Source organism: Rhinoderma darwinii, chromosome 10, assembly GCF_050947455.1.
Source record: "Rhinoderma darwinii isolate aRhiDar2 chromosome 10, aRhiDar2.hap1, whole genome shotgun sequence".
Classification (NCBI taxonomy): domain Eukaryota; kingdom Metazoa; phylum Chordata; class Amphibia; order Anura; family Rhinodermatidae; genus Rhinoderma; species Rhinoderma darwinii.
In genome coordinates, this window is record NC_134696.1 from 88718191 (window position 1) to 88746113 (window position 27923).

The 27923-nt window shown below is 40.9% G+C and overlaps 2 protein-coding genes across 3 annotated transcripts in view; one reads left to right on the plus strand and one right to left on the minus strand.

The window, feature by feature from the left end:
- The window catches only part of LOC142662177 (tetraspanin-4-like), a 126113-nt gene extending 109526 nt beyond the window's left edge, over positions 1-16587 (minus strand). The window contains exons 1-2 of one of the 2 annotated variants that reach the window (XM_075840207.1): positions 16519-16587; positions 12733-12921 (exon numbers count right to left, since the gene is read on the minus strand). In XM_075840207.1, the coding sequence (XP_075696322.1) occupies positions 12733-12820 (88 nt within the window). In that variant the 5' untranslated portion in view covers positions 12821-12921; positions 16519-16587. Of the gene's footprint in view, positions 1-12732; positions 12922-15243; positions 15323-16518 lie in introns of those variants that run through there. The other variant, XM_075840208.1, reaches the window with a different exon arrangement.
- A 32-nt stretch (positions 16588-16619) lies between these two features.
- Positions 16620-27923, plus strand: part of LOC142662178 (DNA-directed RNA polymerases I, II, and III subunit RPABC5-like) — a 32789-nt gene continuing 21485 nt past the window's right edge. Inside the window, exon 1 of the mRNA XM_075840210.1 lies at positions 16620-16732. The gene's annotated coding sequence lies outside the window, so the exon portion shown is untranslated. The remainder of the gene's footprint in view (positions 16733-27923) is intronic.

Sequence of the window (27923 nt, forward strand, 5' to 3'; positions counted from 1 at the left end):
ATTTGGAGTCGCAATATATGTAGCATGTGGCCAACAGATCATAGGATGTGAGGGAATGCATGAACCTGTGGCAAAGAGCAGAACCATTCCCACAATAAATCACCAGCAACCAGCCACTTGCTTAAAAAGTTATCTGTAAAGTTACAGTGTTGAGAAGAGAGGTTGGCAGTGTTTTGGGGCCACTGTGGTTTTTCACTTGTGTGAGGGCATTGTAACTTGTGGGTACACTGCATCTAGAACACTGTTATAGGCACTATTATGAGGCTCTGTGGCTGGCATTGCTCTGAGGCGTTATGGCTGGTATTGTTATGGAGACACTGTGGCCAGTACTGTTGTGTACTGTATGACAGCTGACTGTTCCCTCCACCAACCTGATGAAATAGAGCAAATAGTTTACATGTTCAAAATTGTCCCACAAGACACACCCACTGTTATTAAACCACACCCACATTTATTATGACATAACAAGATCACTCTGAAGCTATTCTCCAAAGATGACATCTCTGTCTCTATTAATGGAGGCAATCTGGCATTGTTAATGGGGCACTCTACGGCTGCCTCCGTATATCGATTTACTCTGGCCTTCTTTATGGGGGCACTCTATGGCTGGCACAGTGTATAGATGCACTGTGGCATTGATTATGGGGCCACTCTATGGCTGGCACAGTGTATAGATCCACTGTGGCATTGTTTATGGGGGCACTCTATGGCTGACACAGTGTACAGATGCACTCTGGCCTTGTTTATGGGGGCACTCTATTGCTGGCATAGTGCATAGATGAACTCTGGCATTGTTTATGGGACGCTCTATGACTGGCACAGTGTATAGATGCACTGTGGCATTGTTTATGGGGCCACTCTATGGCTGGCACAGTGTATGGAGGCACTCTATCATTGTTTATGGGACACTCTATAGCTGGCACAGTGTATAGATGCACTCTGGCATTATTTATGGGCACTCTATGTCTGGCACAGTGTCTAGATGCACTGTGGCATGGTTTATGGGGGCACTCTATGGCTGGCACAGTGTTTATATGCACTCTGGCCTTGTTTATGGGGGGACTCTGTGGCTGGCACAGTGTTTATATGCACTCTGGCCTTGTTTATGGGGGAACTCTATGGCTGGCACAGTGTATAGATGCACTGTGGCATTGTTTATGGGGCCACTCTATGGATGGCACAGTATATAGATGCACTCTGGCATTGTTTATGGGGGCACTCTATGGTTGGCACAGTGTATAGATGCACTGTGGCATTGTTTATGGGGGCACTCTATGGATGGCACAGTATATAGATGCACTCTGGCATTGTTTATGGGGGCACTCTATGGTTGGCACAGTGCATAGATGCACTGTGGCATTGTTTATGGGGCACTCTATGGCTGGCACAGGGTATAGATGCACTGTGGCATTGTTTTTGGGGACACTATTTCTGGCACAGTGCATAGATGTACTCTGGCATTATTTATGGGGGCACTCTATGGATGGCACAGTATATAGATGCACTCTAGCATTGTTTATGGGGCACTCTATAGCTGGCACAGTGTACAGATGCATTCTGGTATTGTTTATGGGGGCACTCTATGGCTGGCCCAGTGTATAGATGCATTCCGGCCTTGTTTATGGGGGTACTCTATGGCTGGCATAGTGTATAGATGCACTCTGGCATTGTTTATAGGGGCACTCTATGGCTGGCAGTGGCACAGTGTATAGATGCAATGTGGCATTGTTTATGGTGGCACTCTATGGCTGGCACAGTGTATAGCTGCACTCTGGCATTGTTTATAGGGGCACTCTATGGCTGGCACAGTGTATGGAGGCACTCTGGCATTGTTTATGGTGGCACTCTATGGCTGGCACAGTGTATAGCTGCACTCTGGCATTGTTTATAGGGGCACTCTATGGCTGGCACAGTGTATGGAGGCACTCTGGCATTGTTTATGGTGGCACTCTATGGCTGGCACAGTGTATAGCTGCACTCTGGCATTGTTTATAGGGGCACTCTATGGCTGGCACAGTGTATGGAGGCACTCTGGCCTTGTTTATGGGGGCACTCTATGGCTGGCCCAGTGTATAGATGAACTCTGGCCTTGTTTATGGGGGCACTCTATGACTGGCACAGTGTATAGCTGCACTCTGGCATTGTTTATAGGGGCACTCTATGGCTGTCAGTGGCACAGTGTATAGATGCAATATCACATTGTTTATGGGGGCACTCTATGGCTGGCACAGTATATAGCTGCACTGTGGCATTGTTTATAGGGGCACTCTATGGCTGGCACAGTGTATGGAGACACTCTGGGGTTGTTTATGGGGGCACTCTATGACTGGCACAGTGTATGCAGGCGCTCTGGCTTTGTAAATGGGGTACTATCTAGATGCCACTGTGTATGGAGGCACTCTGGTTATCGTTATGGGGAAATGCACAGTATTTGAAGCTGCATCTGAAGTCTCCTCAAAATCATGTCTAGAAAGTTGTCATCTATTCAGTATTTGCACTTTAGTAAATAATTTTTTATTTGTGGCACTCGATAATTGAGGCTCACAGCTTGAAATCTACTGTCAGAAAATAAGTCAGCGCATTAAATCCAGCAGCAGCAGCAGCAGTGGAGTTGTATGGACAGGAGCAGTGGAGTGCGGCACATCTGTAGTGTGAGACGGAGCAGATCATGTTATGGAAACAGTAGTTACAACTGAAGACAGAAGTAAAAGACGGAGGAAAGTCTACCATCACATGCCGATTACATCATCCCATTACCAGCCATGTAGTTATTTATCAACATTTAAAGCGTTATGTCACTGACGTCAACCTATTAAAATCCCTCAGCTTCAACCTCTTAGGCAAGCAGTCAATTTGGGCCTTAAAGAAGCACTCCGGGGTCAATTCCCCCCCCCCCCTCTGTTTGTAAACAATGTTAGGCGAAAGTGAGTGACCTTCACCTTCCCGACTGCCCACTGTCTTTTGGCGTCGCTGTACAAGAGGCTGATGAGCGCCGCATGAGTTGTTACTAACGGTTCCTAAACTTAGAGAAGCCTTTGGAGTACAGCTGGGATCAGAAAAAAATCTGACCCCAGCTGTTTAACCCCTTGATCGCCGCAGTCCGTGACCAAAGAACGATCAAAAGGGACTCCCCTATTCGATCGTGTCTCCTGAAACCCAGTGACGCGATCGGAGACTGGGAGAACCCTTTGCATTCAGTCCTGGGGGTCTAGAAAGGACCCCTGGATTGTCTGTTCAGTATTCCTGCTGTTAGGGCACACTATGTGATGTCATAGTGACACAGTATAATGTATTAATATACGTATAGGAGTATGATAATACATTATAAGTAAAAAATAAAGTTGTAAATAAAGTTATCCCTTCATGGGATTGAAGGAAATTGAAGAAAAAAATAAATAAATAAAAAAATGTCTAAAAAAACTTAAAGTCATAAAATATATTTTATTGCCCATATATTACAATTACATAAAAACAAAAAACCTACACATATTAGATATCAACACAACCGTAATAACCTGAAGAATTAATTTAACCGGTTACTTAGCGTGAAACGTAAACGGGCTAAAAACCAAACAATGCCGAAAATCGCTTTTTCCTAAGTTCACACAGAAAAAATAAATTATACAACTTGGACAGTACATTTTTTCTAACCCCAAACCATACAGAAAAAATAAAATAAAAATTCTCCCGCATAAAACAAGGCCTCATACAGCCACGTCAATGAAAAAAAAAAAAAAGTCATGGCTGCTGAAAGGCAGGGAGGCAAAAACTGGAAAATTTAGCTCTCATTAAAGGGGTTGTCCACCTTCTGACAACTGATGACTTATCCACCGGATAGGTCATCAGTATATCATCAGTGCGGGTCTGACACCCGGACCCCGCACCGATAAGCCGCTCCAGTGGCCTGCGGGCACCAAATTTTATGGCACATAATGCTATGTACGGAGCCTGGAACCAGTTGGCTCTGTACATTGAATAGCGGCCGTGCTGCAAAACTGCAGGTCCGCTCCTATTCACTTGAACAGTACTGCAGCTCGGCCGCTATTCTGTGGCCGGAGCCAACTGCTTCAGGCATGTACGTTCAGTGCACCGCGGCACTGGACCAGCTGATCTGTGCGGGGTTCGTGTGTGGGACCCCCACGGATCATGTACTAATGACCTATCCGGTGGATAGGTCATCAGTTGTCAGAAGGTGGAAAACCCCTTTAAGGCCTTTTCAGGCAGGGTTATTAAGGGGTTGTGTTACCGGTGTCTTTATTTTAAAGTTACCTGTTTAGATCCAGGCCGCTGTTCAGTCACGTAACCCACAGAACGGAGCGGCTAACTTTAACGTACAGCCATCGGTAAGAGAATAAATGTCACAATGTTTTACATTACCTGGTTTACAAATGGAGGGGGGAAAAAAAGATTTCCCTGGAGAGCTTCTTCAAGGGCTTTAAAAATATTTCTAATTTTTGCCTCCCCTCTTTCCGAGAGCTGAGTATTTTTATTCCCAATTTATAGTATTTACAATTTAGTGTTTGATTTATATTTATTAAAGACAGAATTCTTTAAAATATGTCTATATGCCATTACATTATGCCTATGCCATGTCCTAACAGGCATTATGTTTAATGTTTTACTAAAGTTTTTTAACAAAAAACATACAAATCAAAGGTAAACAGGCCTCAACAACAAATAGAGCATACAAAAGTGTGACATATTACAACTTATTTAAAAAACAACCCAAGTAGAGGTGTGGAAATATAACAAATTCCAGGAAGCAATATGAGAATTTCAAAAGGCCTCATGGGAAGAGGAATACCCCACTACATTGCCGTAATCTGTAAACTGAGAACCAGAAACATAAACAAGAAACACACCGGACTAGGTACACCAGGAACGGGAAAACAGGAAGAGACAACATGTAGTGTAGGGAAATGGAGATGGAGAAAGGATGGACCAGGGAGGGGAAAAAGAGAAAAAAAAAAGGGAAGGACGGAGAGAGAAGACGGACCCATGGTCCCAGGACAGAACTTGTTGAGCTCAAGGGTAGAGTTCCGTACAAAAGGACTTTAAGTCCCTTTATGCCAACCAGGACCCCCAAGTGCGAACAAAAGTGTCTTGGTGACCCAAATCTTTGGCAAGGAGTTCCTCCTACAATGGATCAACGTGCTTTAGCCTTATCCTAGGAACTATGAGGCTCACCCAACTCAAAAGCCCACTTATCTAAGAATGGTGGGTAGTCTGGGCTAGACAACGATAGAAGTATCTGGTAATATAAAGAGATACATCTGGAAGGATGTGTGGAATTTATTAGAATCTGTTCCATGTTGGACATGTCGGTAGTGGGGAAGGAATCGGAAGGGATAAGTAACCTGACATAGGCTGATCATACGAAAACCAAGACAAGGTCCTCTCTCGGAAGGAGGAATGCAGCCCTTCCGGAGTATTGAAGGAAGATTAACTCATGATATGATGAAGATGCACATGACCAGCGGAGCTCCACGCCAGGAAAATCGAGACTGCAACTCCCGGGGGGAACTCTGAGCTATCAAAGAATGGTGTCATTGGACCAGGTCTGTGGGAAATGGGCCACTTACTTATCAGTCGGTGCCACAGTTGTGGCAGGGGTGGAAACAGCACAGGAATATCTGTGGAGCTAGGTCTGTTTACAAGGTGGGAGCGAAAGGATGGGGAAATATCCCACTGTAATGATACCGAGAGCTTGGAGTTGTCATGATGGAACCAATGCATCGAGTCAGAATTGAGGCCCAATAATAGAGTTGTAGGTCAGGCATGCCTGCTCCTGCTCTAGATTTAGGTTTAGCTAGCATAGATTTTGCAATTCAGGGTCTACCCCTGTTCCAAATAAAGTGGACGATGTTTGCCTGAAAAACGAGAAGGGCAATGAAATTGGGATTGTCTGAAAGAGGTATAGAAAACGAGGCAGGATGTCCACCTTGAGAAAGTTAATCCTCCCAAACCAGGTCAATTGTTTTTAATGGTGGGTATCCAGATCCTGCAGGGTTTTCAAAAAGAGGGGAGTAAAGTTCAGTCAGAATAGTGACTGAGGGTCGGATGAAATATAGACTCCTAAATATTTTATTGCCGAGGTTTGCCAATTAAAGGGGAAGTTAAACTGCTTTGGAGTAGAGATATATTCAAGGCTTATTGTTAAGGATCTGCCAGGCACAGCTTCTGTATCCACGCCCATAGGTAATTAGTCTGCACCTGCTTCTATGTCTGTGAGACTGACTCCATCTTCCACCACTCAGGATGGCAGGCTTAGGAGTGGGAGAGCCTATCACAGCCTGGCCAGACGGAGCTAGCTCCCGCCCTCTGTCTATGTATACCTGCCTTTCCTGTTCCTCCTTGCTTGTGATTCTTCTCTGTTTGGTTTCCTGGCCCTGCTGCAGCTTCTTGAACTACTTGTCCCTGCTTCGTATTGACCCTGGCTTACTGACTACTCTTCTGCTCTGTGTTTGGTACCTCGTACACTCCTGGTTTGACTCGGCTTGTTCACTCCTCTCCTGCTCTGCGTTTGGCACCTCGTACTCTCCTGGTTTGACTCGGCTCGTTTACTACTCTTGTTGCTCACGGTGTTGCCGTGGGCAACTGCCCCGTTTCCCTCTGTTCTGTGTTTCCTTGTCTGGTTGTCTGTAGTGCACTTACTGAGTGTAGGGACCGTCGCCCAGTTGTACCCCGTCGCCTAGGGCGGGTCGTTGCAAGTAGGCAGGGACTGAGTGGCGGGTAGATTAGGGCTCACTTGTCTGTTTCCCTATCCCTGTCATTACACTTATGTTTAAAGTTACTAAGGTGGCCAAATTTCTCAAACTCCTTAATAAGAACCGGGAAAGCTATGGTCTGTTTAGAGATATATAGAAGCAGATCGTGAGCGTAGAGAGCCGCTGTATGCGTTAGATCTGAAGGCCACTGTTAGATGCTTCATGATAATCAAAAGAGCAAGGGGGACAAGGGCACCCCTGATGGGTACTGTTACGTACCTTAGAGTCCTAACAGGCATTGCCAGGACCATCCTTACTCAGTGTCTCTGTGTAAAAATTACTCCTGACCTGTGATGTATAAAAAAAAATTCTGCTGCGTTAAGGGGTTAAAGGTCTTCCAATTTAATAATACAAGCTGACTTGTATAATATGATTACAGATGGACACACAGCCCGAATTGTACGGCCCACTCGCATATACATGAGATCAGATGCCTTTAATTTTGAAGTCCACGAGAACCCCTTTTAGGGTCTTGTTCTAGTTTATTTCTGTCGGGGGTCCCGTGTGGTCTTGCACAATTGTCCTCACAGGCGTAACTTGAAGCTCCAGGGCCCCAATGCAAAATCTGTAACAGTACCCCTCACCTAGCATTTGTCATTTATAATACTGGTGTCTACCTATTGGGCAGAGGTGCTTTTGGCCCCCCTCAGGCACCAGGGCCCATGTGTGACTGCTACCCCTGCACCCCCTATAGCTAGGCCCGATTGTCCTGCCCGCCACCACTTTGACTACGACTATGAGTAATAATAACCTGCTGATATGGTTGGGAAGACTGTAGGAAATCAAAACATGTGGCGTAAACCTGACAAGAACCTGAGAAGGACGCCTGTAGTTTTTGCAGACAGTATTGTCAATGGAACCCAAGACAACAATGCCGGTGATGACGGATCAATCCGAAGGGTTCACACACGTCACCGCCGCATGCAGTGGATTGCAGCTATTTATTACCGGCTCGGATGGGTTCATATTTCACGAATCTGCAGATATTATTGTAAAGGGCAGTACATCTCAGTGATAAATAGTGCTGACCTAGGAGACCCGGTACATAGAAAGCTGCCACCACCCGTTTATTGTGGCTCCCTCATTACATGGATGAGGCCTTTTACTGCATCTTATTATATGAAGGGTACAGCCTGGAAATGATCATGAAGACATTAATGTCAGCCACCTGATATACTGCCATGACCTTGACGGTAATGATTATAAGCAGCCATTAAATGATTTGTGTATACACAGCAATATTATATAACACACAGAAGTGATATAGACAGACTAAAGGAGATTTTATACAGCCCTATTAGTAAATATTGCATACAAACATGCACCTCTGCAGATGTTGGGGACCCACAAACCTGAGGTCCTAGATGAGGAAATATTAAGGTTAACATCTGCCCCTTTAAAAATCTGATCTGTAAACACACTAGGGAATGTAGTATGTTAGAATGTCAGCCAGGAAGGAAAATTAAAAGTAATATTTCTGTAATACTATACAAATAATAGTGCCATATAGTGCTCATGTAATACCACTATAAAGTGCCCACATAATAGTGCCATATAGTGCTCATGTAATACCACTATAAAGTGCCCACATAATAGTGCCATATAGTGCTCATGTAATACCACTATAAAGTGCTCACATAATAGTGCCATATAGTGCTCATGTAATACCACTATAAAGTGCCCACATAATAGTGCCATATAGTGCTCATGTAATACCACTATAAAGTGCCCACATAATAGTGCCATATAGTGCTCATGTAATACCACTATAAAGTGCCCACATAATAGTGCCATATAGTGCTCATGTAATACCACTATAAAGTGCCCACATAATAGTGCCATATAGTGCTCATGTAATACCACTATAAAGTGCTCACATAATAGTGCCATATAGTGCTCATGTAATACCACTATAAAGTGGCCACATAATAGTGCCATATAGAGCTCATGTAATACCACTATAAAGTGCCCACATAATAGTGCCATATAGCGCTCATGTAATACCACTATAAAGTGCCCACATAATAGTGCCATATAGTGCTCATGTCATACCACTATAAAGTGCTCACATAATAGTGCCATATAGTGCTCATGTAATACCACTATAAAGTGCCCACATAATAGTGCCATATAGTGCTCATGTAATACCACTATAAAGTGCCCACATAATAGTGCCATATAGTGCTCATGTAATACCACTATAAAGTGCCCACATAATAGTGCCATATAGTGCTCATGTAATACCACTATAAAGTGCCCACATAATAGTGCCATATAGTGCTCATGTAATACCACTATAAAGTGCCCACATAATAGTGCCATATAGTGCTCATGTAATACCACTATAAAGTGCCCACATAATAGTGCCATATAGTGCTCATGTAATACCACTATAAAGTGCCCACATAATAGTGCCATATAGTGCTCATGTAATACCACTATAAAGTGCTCACATAATAGTGCCATATAGTGCTCATGTAATACCACTATAAAGTGCCCACTTAATAGTGCCATGAAGCGCCTTCATTAGGCCGGGTTCACATGTAGCGTAAACACTGTGCATTTTCCGGAATGGATTTAATTGCGGAAATAACGCAGTGTATTACAGTAGCAGCAAAGTGGATGAGATTTCAACAAATGTCATCCACACGCTGTGTAAAAAAACCTGAAAAAATTTTCATCAATTGACTTGCGGTGCGTTTTCTTACTCCGCAGTATGTCAATTTATGCTGCGGTATTGCAGCTTTTCTGTTGCGGGTTTTCCCCATTGAATTCAAAACCCGCAACAAATAAGCAAAAGTTGCGATTTTTTCAGCAGAAAAGCAGCGATTCCACCACAAAGATAGCAACTTGGAAAGAAAATAATTCATACTTACCCAGAACTCTCTGCTCCTGCATCCAGCCCGGCCTCCAGGGATGACATTTCATCCCATGTGACTGCTGCAGCCAATCACAGGCTACAGTGGCCACATGTCAGAGGGACGGATCACCATGGTTACGGCCGGGGTAAGTATGAACACGTTTTGTTTTTTCTAGCTCTGCTTTCTGCAGTGGAAAATCCGCCCGAAAAACGGCACCATCGAGGTGCGGTTTTTCAGACGGAATGTGCTGCGGGATCGAGGTCGGATACGCTGCGTGGTTTTATGCAGTCTATCCGACCCGTGTGAACCCGGCCTTATAGTGCTTTACAATGAGCACATAATACCGTACAGAACAGACTGCTACCTTTATGAATAGTCAGTCGTTCCTATTCTCTATTAGATCACATGTAAGGGGCAATGTTCCTTCCTATCCATGTCCCGAAATTACTGATGGATTGCTACAACGGTAAATGAGGTGGTCCGTGGCTAGCAGCCTCATCATCAAATTAGCTTTTGGAAATCAAGGAGGCCGTATATGGCTCTTACACAGGGGCCCTCTGTTGTCAGTGTCTTCCCCTCAGTCTATTGTGACATCACAAGTGTGTTTCATTCAGCTAAACTACAGTGACATCACAAGTGTGTTTCATTCAGCTAAACTACAGTGACATCACAAGTGGGTTTCATTCAGCTAAACTACAGTGACATCACAAGTGGGTTTCAGTAAGGTGAGCTGTTATGACATCACAACTGTTTTTCAGTCATGTCAGCTACTGTGACATCACAGGTGAGGTTTAACCAGGTAATCTATTGTGACATAACAAGTGGGTTTAATTCAAAGTGAGCATCTGTGACATCACAAGTGGTTTAAAGAGGCTCTGTCACCAGATTTTGCAACCCCTATCTGCTATTGCAGCAGATCGGCGCTGCAATGTAGATTACAGTAACGTTTTTATTTTTAAAAAACGAGCATTTTTGGCCAAGTTATGAGCATTTTTGTAGTTATGCAAATGAGGCTTGCAAAAGTCCAAGTGGGTGTGTTTAAAAGTAAAAGTCCAAGTGGGCGTGTATTATGTGCGTACATCGGGGCGTTAATACTTTTACTAGCTGGGCGTTCTGACGAGAAGTATCATCCACTTCTCTTCACAACGCCCAGCTTGTGACAGTGCAGATCTGTGACGTCACTCACTTCCTGCCCCAGGTCCTGCATCGTGTTGGCCACATCGGCACCAGAGGCTACAGTTGATTCTGCAGCAGCATCAGCGTTTGCAGGTAAGTAGCTACATCGACTTACCTGCTAACGCCGATGCTGCTGCAGAATCAACTGAAGCCTCTGGTGCCGACACGATGCAGGACCTGTGAGTGACGACACAGCGTGATCTGGCAGAAGCTGGGCGTTGTGAAGAGAAGTGGATGATACTTCTCGTCAGAACGCCCAGCTAGTAAAAGTATTAAAAACGCCCCGATGTACGCACATAATACACGCCCACTTGGACTTTTACTTTTAAACACACCCACTTGGACTTTTGCAAGCCTCATTTGCATAACTACAAAAATGGCCATAACTTGGCCAAAAATGCTCGTTTTTTAAAAATAAAAACGTTACTGTAATCTACATTGCAGCGCCGATCTGCTGCAATAGCAGATAGGGGCTGCAAAATCTGGTGACAGAGCCTCTTTAAGTCAGCTAATCTATTCTGACATCACAAATGGGTGTTTCTGTTAAGTGAGCTGTTATGACATCACAACTATGTTTCAATCCAGTAACTGTTATGACACCACAACTGTTTCAGTCAGTTAACTACTGTGACAGCACAAATATTTTTTTGCAGGTTGGTGGGGGTTTTGCAATATCTGCCAAGTCCTGGAATCACACAGAATAAGGCCTAATTCACATGAACGGGTCCGTTTTGCACGCGTAAAAATGCGTTTTTCCTGCGTCGCAGTTCCATGTGCCATCAGTGTATGCTGTGTGTCTGCGTTTTTTACGCGCGTATGTCATCAGTATGTCACGCGTATCACGTCAGCAAAATAAACTGAAGGAGGTGTTTTTCTATTTTTCATAATTTCTTTAGCATCTGTTGCGTGAATAACGCACAGCACACAGATGTGCATCTGTGTGCCGTCCGTGATTTTCACGCACCCATTGACTTTAATGGGTGTGTGATACCCGAAAAACGCACAAGTATAGGACATGGAGTAACTTTCACGCAGCGGACACACGCTGCGTGAAAAACACAATGTCTGAATGACCCCATTGACTTGCATAGGTCCATGCGACGCGCATGATTTTCACGCGCGTATCACGGACGTGAAATACGCTCGTGTAAATAAGACCTAAATACCATATCTCCCGAGTGTCCCAGAGTCTCATATTAGGCATCGTTCACATCTGCGTCAGGGCTCCGTTCTGGCGTTCTTTCGGAGCTTCCCGTCAGAACGGAACCCTGACTGAAACAAACGGAAACCATAGGTTTCCGTTTGCATCACCATTGATTTCAATGGTGATGGATCCAGTGCAAATGGTTTCTGTTTGTCTCAATTGTGAAGGGGTTCCGTCCTTTTGACAGAAGCAATACCGTAGTCGACTGAACTATTCATTCAGTCAAAACGACAGAACCCTTGCACAACTGAGACGAACGGAAACCATTTGCACCGGATCCGTCACCATTGAAATCAATGGTGATGCAAATGGAAACCTATGGTTTCCGTTTGTTTCAGTCAGGACTCTGTTCTAGCGGGAAGCTCCGACAGAACGGAGCCCTGACACAGATGTGAACGAAGCCTAACAGACACTATCCCGAGATGCAACGCTTGTCTACTGGCTATACAGAGTCTCTCCTGTACAGATTGGCACAGGAAAAGTCTCTCCAGGAGAATGGAGATGGCAAGTCAATGTGACTGTTACTGGGGCATTGTGGCTGGTAGTGGTGGAGGTCTGTGACTGGTCCTGGTGAGACGGGCTGATCATTCGGGCAGTTCCCAGGACCCATGTATAGGCCTACGGTGCCATTAGCAAAAGGGTCACATGGGTTTACGATGTCTTTTCTTATTATTTTATACTAATGGTTTCTCCCTCCCACCCCAGGAGTTTTTTTGGTACTTACCTGTTCTAAGTTTATCTCTGAGGTATGCTGTTGCTATGGGCAGACGCTGGATCCTTCTGGAAGCAGCTCGAGGACAGCTGTGGATCATCTGTGATTGGCCTGCAGCATTTTGGCGGGAAGAAGATCTCCTTTATAACCCTGGACTCTGGAGATTCGCTGTCTTAAGATAAGATAAGACTTTATTCATCCCTAGAGGGAAATTAATAATAGTCACGGAAAAGCTCCATATAAAACAAACGTAGCATTAACATCGACATATATACACTTACATAAATTACAACACGGTAGTCCCGTCAGTGATCCAAGGAAAGATAGGACATGTTCTACGTTTCCTCGGATCGGAGACTCGGACCCCCGATTCACCCGCTAAAGTGAATGGGTCCGTAAAGACTATCGGGTGCCACTCGTTTGCAGTCGAAAACGGCCCGTGTGGCACAACGGTCGTGTGCAAGAGACCTTAACATTTTACTCTTATTAAATAGACAGATAGATTCTGGCAGAAACGATCGCTTACAACACTTCACTTGCAAAAATCCTCTGCTAAAAGAACTCCGTTGTGAATTTACAATCTTTAAAAGCGGATGGTGGGGACACGCGACAATTCTGTTAAATTTGCATAGTCCCTTAATGACCGGGCCTGAATAGACCTTAATGACCAGCTAAATTTTTCTGTTTTTTCCTCCCTGCCTTTCAGCAGCCATAACTTTTTAATTTTTTCATTGACGTGGCTGTATGAGGCCTTGTTTTATGTGAGAGAAATTGTATTTTTGTTCCCCCCTCAGTTTGAGGGTAAAAAAAAATTTCTACGGTGGGAATATAGGGAAAAGCGATTCTTGGCGTTGTTTTTCTTATTTTTTTTTTCATGCCAAATAACCCATTACATTAATTCTTCAGGTTACTTTTTGATCGCTTTTTATTCCATTTTTTTGGAAACAACGTGACCAAAAAAGGAATTTCTGCTATTGTTGTTTTTTTATTTTATTTTTTTACGGCGTTCACTCTGCGGGATAAATAATATAATATTTTTATAGTTCAGGCTGATACGAACGCGGCGATAACTATTATGTATCGTTTTCTTATTTTTTTTTCATTTTTTCTAATTAGAAAGGACTTGATCAAGGAAACAGGGCGGGTTTTTATTAGATTAATAATAATAATTATTTTTTATTAGATAAAACTTTAAAGACTGACCAATCACAGCAATCGCCGGCATGGGGATCTGCTGATTGGTCTCCAGGCCGGTAACAGAGACGGTTGGCTGTCAATGACAGCTGCCGTCGCTGTGTTATCACTATGTGATTTCACATAGTGACCGGTTATTCCGGCTACGCAATAGTACGGCGCAGGTCTGCTTCAATAAGCGGCGTGTGCCGTACTATTGCGGCGCAGGTACGCAACAGGTTAAAAGACCTAAGTTAACGCAGAAAAACAGGCGACTTGAACCTTTTCTGTACAACATATCACAATTCAACTTCCAGTCCGGTTTATTATCAATATACGCTCCTAAATATGTGTAATCGTCTACTATCGATACCTCCTGGCCATTTTAATAAGCATCTAATTCCCTACTCTTCTTGGTCCTGGTCACCTGGAGCACAGCAGGAGCAGCGCTCGCCCAACCCAAAAAGATGAACTTTGTGTTTTGTAGCCGCGGTAACGGGGCCGTGCCCCATTTAAATATGCGTGGACTAAAGTTATTCTGTTATTTTAATGGATTTATTTGTCTTGAGTCATTTGGGATTAAGCAGAGACATAGCCAGGGATTTAGGACAGGGGAGCGAAACACATCTAAGTGGGACCCAACCCAGTGGGCCCCCCACACAGGATAATGCCCCTATGGTTGTCCCTACGCAGAATAATACTCCCATATCTGTCCCCACACAGTATAATAACCCCTTAGTGGCCGCCACACCTTATAATGCCCTTATAGCTGCCCCACAAAGTATAATGCTTCTACTGCGCCCTCCCCACACATTATAATGCCCCTAAAGCTTCCCCCACACGGAATAATGCACCCATTAGTGCCCTCACACAATACAATGCACCATAGCTGCCCCCATACAGCATAACGCCCAATATCTGTCCACATACAGTATAATGCCCCCATAGTTGCCCTCATATAGTATATTTCCCCATTGTGGGCCCTATACCCAGTATAATGCCCCCATACAGTATATTTCCCCTTTGCGGCCCCCCATACCCAGTATAATGCCCCCATACAGTATATTTCCCCTTTGCGGCCCCCCATACCCAGTATAATGCCCCATTAGCTGCCACCACACAGTATAATGTCCAGTTAGTGCCCCCACACAGTACAATGTCCCATAGCTGCCCCCATACAGCATAAAGCCCCATAGCTGTCCACGTACAGTATAATTCCCCTGTAGTTGCCCCCATAAAGTATATTTCCCCATCGCGGCCCCTATACCCAGTATAATACCCCCTTAGCTGCCACCACACAGTATAATGTCCCATAGTGCCAAATAAAAAAATAATACAATTAATATTTACCTATCCCCGTTCCCACAACGAGTGGAGGAGATCCCTGTACTCCTCTGCTCTGTGCAGTGTGTGGGGCGATGACGTCACTACATCGTGCCCGCCTGCGTGAAGCCGCTCACAACTGCCATTACATAGATAGACACAGATACAGTTGAATCCGGGACATGCCACCACTGGGAGACCGTCCCTGGGCCCCACCATCTCAATGAGCGCCGGGGCCACCGCCACCCCTGGCCTCCCGCTAGCTACTCTACTGGGACTAAGCCTTCTCTTTATTGATGATTTTAATTTGATTTATGGTTAATTGTTAAAATTTTAATGCAACCCAGAATAAATGCCGTGGCCTTATTTCATCCACATTTAAGTCTCTTGTCTTATTTATTAGTATTTATGTTTATGTTTTTTTGTTTTATGGCACGTGTGAACCCATGGCCAGAGGCAGAGGGATAACTTCAAGCTTTTGTGCCCTAATGCAAAATCTGCAACAATCATGTGCCGTTTAGCGAAGGGGTTACCTCATATAGGACAGCGGGAACTTTTATATCCCTCAAGCTCCAGTGCCCGGGTGCGATTGCCCCCTCTGACCAGGGACATAACTAAGGAGTACAGATCCTTAGTTATGTCCCTGGCCAGAGGGGGCCCATGAGACCTTATGCAGTTTATTTAACTAAGTTAAGGGGGACCCTGTTACTTAGGCTCCTGGGAAAGCACCGTGGGCTTTGTGGCTGGTATTGCAGACACTGTGGCAGGCACTAGGGGCACTGTGACTAGTACTGGGGGCAGTTAAGCAGGTACTAGGCGCACGGTTTCAGGAACTGGGGGCACTGTGACTAGTACTTGGGGCAGTTAAGCAGGTACTAGGCGCAGGTAATGGGGACACTGTGGATGGGGGCACACACATTGGCTGTTACTGGAGGCATCCTTGTTGGCACTGTGGCAGGCAGTAGGGACTGTGGATGGAACAAGGGGCACACAGTGGCGTTTACTGGGGTCATAGTGGTTGGCACCTCAGTTGGCACTATTATTAGGGAATGTGGGACAAAAAAAGCGATATGCAAGTTTGTATGTTTTTCTAAACCTATTCTCTCCACTTGGCATGCACTGGCATGAATTATAAATAATGACGTCGATTCTACAGAATATAATTTTCAGTTGCAGTTATTATGATTAGGTTGCTGGATGATTACTCCTATCCTCCCTTTATTAGCACACTAATCTGCCATGATTCATGTAGCGCTGTAACCTACCAACCCGCACTGTCAGCATTACATAACCAGCACTGACCTGCCGCAGCTAGAAATAATCCACGTCCTGTGTTGCCCTCTAGTGGAAAACTGTCGGAACTGCAAAAACAAGTCGCAGTATGTGCTCACTAAAGTGCGTAATGCGCATGCGCACTGCACCCATTTAGTCCAGAAAGTTCCTTCCTCTGCCTGGTGAGTGCATCTTATCCATTGTAAGGACATTCATAGAGGGAGAAGCTGAGGATCCTCCTCTGGTAAGTATTGCAAGGTGTAAGAAGAATGCATTCACATATACAGCACATCGTGTCTGACAACTAGCAATGCAGTATTGTATGAAAGGATGGCACTAGTCAATGAGAAGAGTCACTGCCAGGCTTGAGGGGCAGAGCTGCAGTTATAATGGGGCTTTCTGTGGTTCTCATAAAACACCTTCAATCACCACAGACTTCAATCGAAAAAAGCATGTGACCTTCCTAAAATGGCTTCTTTATAAACAAAATGGTGGTGGTGACTGCCGCCATCTTGGCTGTGCACTCCTACCACCCGTCCAAGCCTGTTTTTAATTCGATTGACTCGTCTCGTAATAGATTTGTCGCATCTTGTGCTGTCCGTGCGCCGGAAAGTCCAATCTACGTAAACTAGCGTAAATTTCCTCTAGAACTTATGCCAGCGTCCGGTGTAATTTATAGTCAATTTGTCGGGCTGTCGGTGGCTCCGCCTCTTCCACTAATCCCACCTACTTTTTAAAAAAGTGGTGGAAAATTGCAAAAAGTTGCACATTATTGCGCCAAATGTCGTGCCAAAATGTACGACTTTAACACCAGAAAACCGGTGCAATGCCGTTAATAATTTTTTGCCATAATGTTTAGTGTAGTGACCCATCTGAGTGAGGTGGTCTTGCCGTGTCAGGTGGGCGCACATGTCAGAAGATACTATTGGTGGGGTTCCCAACAAAGGTGCTGGGGTGTTCTTCCGAGCAGCGTGCCCCCCCCCCCCCCATCATGAGTGAAGCTGTCGAGCCCTTGAATGTGCGACGACTTCTCTTTGGGGATCTTTGAACTAGGGCCAGCATTCCCCCTTTTTCCCACCAATGGCTACGTGAGTTGTTCAGAGGTTGTAATACCGCCACCGCCACGGACCGTGATTACAGACCCATTCATTTCTATTGTCCACTGACACTTTCCCGTATATGTACAGGAAGTTCTCCGGGCCGTAGAAAGCATCCGCAAAATATAGGGCCATGTCCTATTTTTTTATTTTACGGACTGTGCGCCCATACTTTATAATGGGAGCACGGCCCGCAAATGTGGCTGTCCGCGACCGGCCGTAACCGTAATCACGGACCAGGATTAAGGCTACGACCTTACACAGTATTTTTCCTGGGAATTTTTTAATTTTTTTTCTGCATTCTTTTTAATTTGTCCTTTGCTTCCCCATGTGCACCTATAAGGTTAACAAATCGTTTCATATTGTCGGTAAAGATTTCCACACTGAAAAGACCTTGTTAATGAGAGAGTTAAAAAATAGCTGAACGAGCACATTTTGGATTTGTCTATTTCTGATGCCCCATTTAAGTCTATTGATAGGAACAAACCATGCTCGTCCTGCTGTCCAGCCAAGAACTGAGACTAAGGGCCTCACGCTATCGGCAACGGGAGGGGGGGGGGGTCCCGAAGGTCGGAAACCCCAGCCGTCTTCCTCATCCTATCTTATTGACAGGTCATAAAAGTAATAAAGTGGTTGTCGTGAGACAACCCCTTTAAAGAGGCTCTGTCACCACAATATACGTGCCCTATCTCCTACATAATGTGATCGGCGCTGTAATGTAGATAACGGCAGTGGTTTTTATTTTGAAAAACGATCATATTTGAGCAATTTTAGATTTACGCTAATTACTTTCTTAACGCCCAACTGGGCGTTTTTTTAACTTTTGACCGAGTGGGCGTTGTAAAGAGAAGTGTATCAGCGTCATACACTTCTCTCCATTCATGTCCATTTGTATTCACTGCACAGCGTGATCTCGCGAGATCACGTTGTGCTGTCACATCATGATTACAGTACGGGACAGTTGTCCTGCAGCGAGGCAGGGACTCCTAGCATCGTACATCACTATGATGCTAGGAGCCCGGCACCCTGCAGTGTGTTCGGTCCGGGTCTTCCGGCCGAAATACGTTCCGTACATTACGGACGTAACATGGTCGTGTGAACCCTTAGGACTGAGCCTGTTTTGGCCTTCAGGACACAGCCGATTTTTTCAAATCTGACATGTGTCACTTTATGTGGTAATAACTCCGGAACGCTTTTACCTATCCAAGCGATTCTGAGATTATTTGCTCGTGACATATTGTACTTTATGTTAGTGAAAAAATTTGGTCGATAAATTCAATATTTATTTGTGAAAAACTTCAAATTTTAGCAAAAATTTGCAAAAATTTGCATTTTTCTAAATTTAAATGTATTTGCTTGTGAAACAGATAGTAATACCACACAAAATACTTACTAGTTAACATTTCCTATATGTCTACTTTATGTTTGCATCATTTTTTTTCACGTACTTTTATTTTTCTAGGACGTTACGAGGCTCAGAACTTTAGCAGCAATTTCTCATATTTTCAATAAAATTTCAAAAGGCTATTTTTTCAGGGACCAGTTCAGTTCTGAAGTGGCTTTGAGGGCCTTATATATTAGAAAGTCCCCATAAATCACCCCATTTTGAAAACTGCACCCCTCAAAATATTCAAAACCACATTCAGAAAGTATTTTAACCCTTTAGGCGTTTCACAGGAATTAAGGCAAAGTAGAGGTGAAATGTACAAATTTCATTTTTTTTGCCGAAATTCATTTGTAATAAAAAAAAATCTGTAACACAGAAGGTTTTACCAGGGCAACGCAACTCAATATTTATTGCCCAGATTCTGCAGATTTTAGAAATATCCCACATGTGGCCCTAGTGTCCTAATGGACTGAAGCACCGGCCTCAGAAGCAAAGGAGCACCTAGAGGATTTTGGGGCCTCCTTTTTTTTAGAATATATTTTAGGCACCTTGTCAGGTTTGAGGAGGTCTTGTGGTACCTAAACAGTCGAAACCCCCCAAAAGTGACACCATTTTGGAAACTACACCCCTCAAGGCATTTTTCTAGGGGTATAGTTAGCATTTTGACCCCACAGTTTTTTTGCAGAATTTAGTGGAATTAGTCTGTGAAGATGAAAATCACCTATTTTTCTGTGGAAACATAGAATTTTTTCATTTTTACAAGGAATAAAGGAGAAAAAGCCACCCAACATTAGTAAAGCAATTTCTCCCGATTACGGCAATACCCCATATGTGGTCGTAAACTGATGTTTGGACCCAAAGCAGGGCTCAGGAGGGAGGGAGCGCCTTTTGGATTTTGGAGCGCAGATTTTGCTGGATTGGTTTTCAGTGCCATGTCGGGTTTGCAACGCCCCGGAGGGACCAAAACAGTGGAAACCCCCCAAAAGTCACCCTATTTTGGAATCTACACCCCTCAAGGAATTTTTCTAGGGGTATAGTGAGCATTTTGGCCCCTCAGGATCCTTTTTAGAGCTAAGGTGACCAAAAAACAGCAATTTTGGCGCTTTAAATTCTTTATTTATTACAGCGTTCACCGTGCGCAATAAATTACGTTTTAATTTATTCTGCCGGTCGGTACGATTACGCCGATACCATATGTGTATAGTTTTTTTTACGTTTTGCAGCGTTTGCACAATAAAATTATGTTTCTATAAAATAATTTATTTTCTGAGACACGCTATTCTGAGCCGTAACTTTTTTATTTTTTCGTCAAAAAAGCGGTGTAAGGGCTTGTTTTTTGCGGGATGGGTTGTAGTTTTTATTGGTACCATTTTGGGATAAATGCGACTTTTTTATCACTTTTTATTCTATATCTTGGGAGGGGTGGTGACCAAAAAATAGCGCTGCTGACAGTTTTCCGTTTATTTCGTTTGCTGCGTTCACCGTGCGGAAAAATTAACATTATAGTTTGGGCCGTTACGAACGCGGCGATACCAAATATGTGTACTTTTTTTTAACGTTTTCATTTTTTCCCGATAATAAATGACTTATTATAGGAAAACAAAACCTTTTATTTTTACAGTTTTATAAAACATTTTTATTAACTTTTTTTTACTTTTTACACTTTATATTTTTGTTTATTGACTTTTTTTTTACTTTTTACACTTTCTTTTTTTGACCTGCAGCTTTGATCGCTGCTAGAATACATTACACTACCTAGGTAGTGTAATGTATTCCAACTGTCAGTGTGACGTCACAGTCACTCTGACAGTTGGTCTACGAGGATCAGCAGAGGCTGATCCTCATAGGCTGACATACATGGCAGACTTGGGGGCCGTTGTCTGGCCCCCGGGTGCCATCACAAGCATCAGAAGCCCCCACGATTGCATGGGGGCTGCTGATGCGCTACAAACCCGCTACATGCGGAGATCGCAATCGAGCCCCGCATGTAACGGGTTAATTGCCGAAATCAGCGGCGATGAGCCGCTGATCGGCAATACTGGAGTGTCAGCTGTCGGGGACAGCTGATCTCCAAGTTCCCGATGCACACTGTCGCCGACAGTGTGCATCGGGAACGGCACAGTGACTTTCTGTCACTCTGACAGGAAGCCTATCAGGACCAGCCGAAGGTTGGTCCTGATGGGCTTCCGTCCATGGCAGACCCGGAAGCCATTGTTTGGCTTCCGTTTGCCATATTAACTATTGGCAGACCCCGCGATTTCGGACGGGGGTCTGCCGATATGCTAGAAACCCCTAAAATTCGGCGATTGCACCCGATCGCCGAATTTAAGGGGTTAATTCGCCAAAATCAGCGGCAAAGGACCGCTGGCCGGCAAGAGGGGAGTGTCAGCTGTCGGCGACAGCTGACCTCCCGGTTCCCGGTGCACACTGTCGCCGACAGTGTGCACCGGGATAAACTCAGTAACTATACGTCCTCGTGCGGGAAGTAACCTCCCGCGACGACGGACAGTTACGTCCTGGTGCGGGTAGGGGTTAAAGCGTCGATCAGACTATGTAGGTGATAGGGCACTTATAATCTGGTGACAGAGACTCTTTAAAGGGAATGTGTTGCCAGCAAAACATGTTTTTTTTTTTTAGTTAAACAATTAGTGTATAAGGTGATTAAACATTGTTCTAATTTTTTTTTTTTTTTCACGAGTCAGGAAATATTATAAATTGGATTCAATTGGATTCTAATTTATAATATTTCCCATTGCTGGTCACTAGATGGAGCCATTCCCAAAATTGCAGCATTGCATGTGGTAAAGAAACCACATTGCTTTATGCTGCAAAATTGGGTAAAAATCCCTCGCTCTAGTGAGCTCTCAGAATCCCCCCCTCCTTTATCCTGGCTAGTGCCGGGAGAAACGAGGGGTTTGAACGGTCTAACCTCCTACACTGTGTGTCGCCATTTTTTGAGCTAACACACAGTGTAGAAGGTTTACATACACTAGTAAAACACACTGAAACACAAACATACATAGAAATCCCATATCTGCTCCAGTCGCCGCCGCTCCCTCCGGTCCATCCGCTCCGTCTGCTGCCGCTGCTCCATGTGCACAAGTCCGGAAGCCGCGACCGGAAGTAGTAATCTTACTGTCCGGCCGCGACTTCCGGTCCACAGGAAAATGGCGCCGGACGGCGCGCATTTCAAATTGAACTGTGTGGGAGCGGCGCATGCGCCGTTCCCACACAGCGGCGTACATGTTAGTGGATGGAACGGGCCCCGTTCGCAGTCCCTATGGGACTGGAGCTGCCGTATTCCATGTCTGTATGTGTCGTTAATCGACACACACAGAAATGGAAAAAAAAATGGCAGCCCCCATAGGGAAGAAAAAGTGTAAAAATAAGAAAAAGTAACACACAAACACACAAATTAATCCAAACGTTTTTAATAAAGCACTAACATCTTTAACATATTAAAAAAAAAATTGTGGTGACCCTGTTCCTTTAAGGTGAGTGGAGGCCGCTGGGCAAAAAGTTTGGTGACCGGTTATTTACCTCTCTGCTGAACTTCATGGGAGTTATGAAGACAGCAACTCCCTTAGACCACATACATGGCCACCTCTTTGGATAGGATTGAAGAACGGCCATCAGAGGACCCCTTGTTTTTCGAATAAAATGGGGATCCTAAAGATGAGCAGTGAAAACACTTACCATATAAATAGTGACTCCCAGGGGCATAACTAGAAAATTATTGGCATAAAAGCAAACTTTTGAAAGACTATGTAAAAATACTACTCCCAGGTGTTTCAAACTCGGCCGGGTAAATGGGCAGCACATAAAAAAAAAATGTGAAGTTGACGGGCCGCATTACTTTCAAATTTGATACCATACAAAATTATTGTTAATCAATTAGTTATTCGAACTACTATAACAATACTATGTTACTATAATACTATGTTACTATAATACTACATTACTATAATACTACATTACCATAACAATACTACATTACTATAACAATACTACATTACTATAACACTACATTACTATAATACTACATTACTATAATACGACATTACTATAACAATACTACATTACTATAATACTACATTACTATAATACTACATTACTATAATACTACATTACTATAATAATACTACATTACTATAATAGTACTACATTACTATAATACTACATTACTATAATAATACTACATTACTATAATACTACATTACTATAATACTAAATTACTATAATACTACATTACTATAATACTACACTACTATAATACTACATTACTATAATAATACTACATTACTATAACACTACATTACTATGATACTACATTACTATAACAATACTACATTACTATAACAATACTATATTACTATAATACTACATTACTATAATACTACATTACTATAATACTACATTACTATAACACTACATTACTACATTACTATAATACGACATTACTATAACAATACTACATTACTATAATAATACTACACTACTATAATACTACATTACTATAATAATACTACATTACTATAACAATACTACATTACTATGATACTACATTACTATAACAATACTACATTACTATAACAATACTATATTACTATAATACTACATTACTATAATACTACATTACTATAATACTACATTACTATAATACTACATTACTATAATACTACATTACTATAATACTACATTACTATAACAATACTACATTACTATAATAATACTACACTACTATAATACTACATTACTATAATAATACTACATTACTATAACAATACTACATTACTATGATACTACATTACTATAATACTACATTACTATAACAATACTACATTACTATAACAATACTATATTACTATAATACTACATTACTATAATACTACATTACTATAATAATACTACATTACTATAACGATACTACATTACTATAATACTACATTACTATAACACTACTACATTACTATAATACTACATTACTATAACAATATTACATTACTATAACAATACTACATTACTATAATAATACTACATTACTATAATAATACTACATTACTATAATACTACATTACTATAACAATACTACATTACTATAACACTACATTACTATAACACTACATTACTATAATGATACTACATTACTATAACAATACTACATTACTATAATACTTCATTACTATAATAATACTTCATTACTATAATAATACTACATTACTATAATACTACATTACTATAACAATACAACATTACTATAACAATACAACATTACTATAACAATACTACATTACTATAATACTACATTACTATAACAATACTACATTACTATAACAATACTACATTACTATAATACTACTTTACTATAATAATACTACATTACTATAATACTACATTACTATAATAATACTACACTACTATAACAATACTACATTACTATAACAATACTACATTACTATAATACTACATTACTATAACAATACTACATTACTATAATACTACATTACTATAATAATACTACATTACTATAACGATACTACATTACTATAATACTACATTACTATAACACTACTACATTACTATAATACTACATTACTATAACAATATTACATTACTATAACAATACTACATTACTATAATAATACTACATTACTATAATAATACTACATTACTATAATACTACATTACTATAACAATACTACATTACTATAACACTACATTACTATAACACTACATTACTATAATGATACTACATTACTATAACAATACTACATTACTATAATACTTCATTACTATAATAATACTTCATTACTATAATAATACTACATTACTATAATACTACATTACTATAACAATACTACATTACTATAACAATACAACATTACTATAACAATACAACATTACTATAACAATACTACATTACTATAATACTACATTACTATAACAATACTACATTACTATAACAATACTACATTACTATAATACTACTTTACTATAATAATACTACATTACTATAATACTACATTACTATAATAATACTACACTACTATAACAATACTACATTACTATAACAATACTACATTACTATAATACTACATTACTATAATACTACATTACTATAATAATACTATATTACTATAATACTACATTACTATAATAATACTATATTACTATAATACTACATTACTATAATACTACTACATTACTATAATACTACATTACTATAACAATACTACATTACTATAATACTACATTACTATAATAATATTACATTACTATAATACTACATTACTATAACAATACTACATTACTATAATACTACTACATTACTATAACAATACTACATTACTATAATACTACATTACTATAATACTACATTACTATAATAATACTACATTGCTATAACGATACTACATTACTATAATACTACATTACTATAACACTACTACATTACTATAACAATATTACATTACTATAACAATACTACATTACTATAATAATACTACATTACTATAATAATACTACATTACTATAATACTACATTACTATAACAATACTACATTACTATAACACTACATTACTATAATGATACTACATTACTATAACAATACTACATTACTATAATACTTCATTACTATAATAATACTTCATTACTATAATAATACTTCATTACTATAACTACTACATTACTATAATACTACATTACTATAATACTACATTACTATAATAATACTACATTACTATAATGATACTACATTACTATAACAATACTGCATTACTATAATACTACATTACTATAACAATACTACATTACTATAATAATACTACATTACTATAACACTACATTACTATAATACTACATTACTATAATAATACTACATTACTATAATAATACTACACTACTATAATACTACATTACTATAATAATACTACATTACTATAACAACAATACTACATTACTATAATACTATATTACTATAATAATACTATATTACTATAATAATACTACATTACTATAATAGTACTACATTACTATAATACTACATTACTATAACAATACTACATTACTATAATAATACTACATTACTATAATACTACATTACTATAACAATACTACATTACTATAACAATACAACATTACTATAAGGGCATGACCACACATGGCGGAATTCCTCCGCAACTGTCCGCATCAATGCCGCACCTAATCCGGGTTGCGGATTACGGCTGCGGATCTGCACAAAATGTGCAGAAAATTGATGCGGACTAGCTGCTGCGGACTGCGGGAAAAGTGCTTCCCTTCTCCCTATCAGTGCAGGATAGAGAGAAGGGACAGCACTTTCCCTAGTGATAGTAAAAGAAATTCATACTTACCGCCCGTTGTCTTTATGACGCGTCCCTCCTTCGGCATCCAGCCCGACCTCCCTGGATGACGCGGCAGTCCATGTGACCGCTGCAGCCTGTGCTTGGCCTGTGATTGGCTGCAGCCGTCACTTACACTGAAACGTCATCCTGGGAGGCCGGACTGGAGACAGAAACAGGGAGTTCTCGGTAAGTACGAACTTCATTTTTTTTTACAGATACATGTATATTGGGATCGGTAGTCACTGTCCCGGGTGCAGAAACAGTTACTGCCGATCGCTTAACTCTTTCAGCACCCTGGACAGTGACTATTTACTGACGTCTCCTAGCAACGCTCCCGTCATTACGGGAGCCCCATTGACTTCCTCAGTCTGGCTGTAGACCTAGAAATACATAGGTCCAGCCAGAATGAAGAAATGTCAAGTTAAAAAAGCAAGACGCATCCGCAGCACACATAACATGTGCATGACAGCTGCGGACTTCATTGCGGAACTTTGAATCTCCATTGAAGTCAATGGAGAAATTCCGCCATGAGTCCGCCACTGCTCCGCAACAGACAGAGCATGCTGCGGACACCAAATTCCGCTCCGCAGCCTATGCTCCGCAGCGGAATTGTACGCATCGTGTAAACGAACACTGCTAAATTAAAGTGAAAGTCAATGGAGAAACGGCTCCGCTGCGGAATAACGCTGCGGAGTGTCCGCAGCGGAATTTAAGTGAAATTCCGCCATGTGTGAACCCGCCCTTACAATACTACATTACTATAACAATACTACATTACTATAACAATACTACATTACTATAATACTACTTTACTATAATAATACTACATTACTATAATACTACATTACTATAATAATACTACACTACTATAACAATACTACATTACTATAACAATACTACATTACTATAATACTACATTACTATAACAATACTACATTACTATAATACTACATTACTATAATAATACTATATTACTATAATACTACATTACTATAATAATACTATATTACTATAATACTACATTACTATAATACTACTACATTACTATAATACTACATTACTATAACAATACTACATTACTATAATACTACATTACTATAATAATACTACATTACTATAATACTACATTACTATAACAATACTACATTACTATAATACTACTACATTACTATAACAATACTACATTACTATAATACTACATTACTATAATAATACTACATTACTATAACGATACTACATTACTATAATACTACATTACTATAACACTACTACATTACTATAATACTACATTACTATAACAATATTACATTACTATAACAATACTACATTACTATAATAATACTACATTACTATAATAATACTACATTACTATAATACTACATTACTATAACAATACTACATTACTATAATACTACATTACTATAACAATACTACATTACTATAACACTACATTACTATAACACTACATTACTATAATGATACTACATTACTATAACAATACTACATTACTATAATACTTCATTACTATAATAATACTTCATTACTATAATAATACTTCATTACTATAACTACTACATTACTATAATACT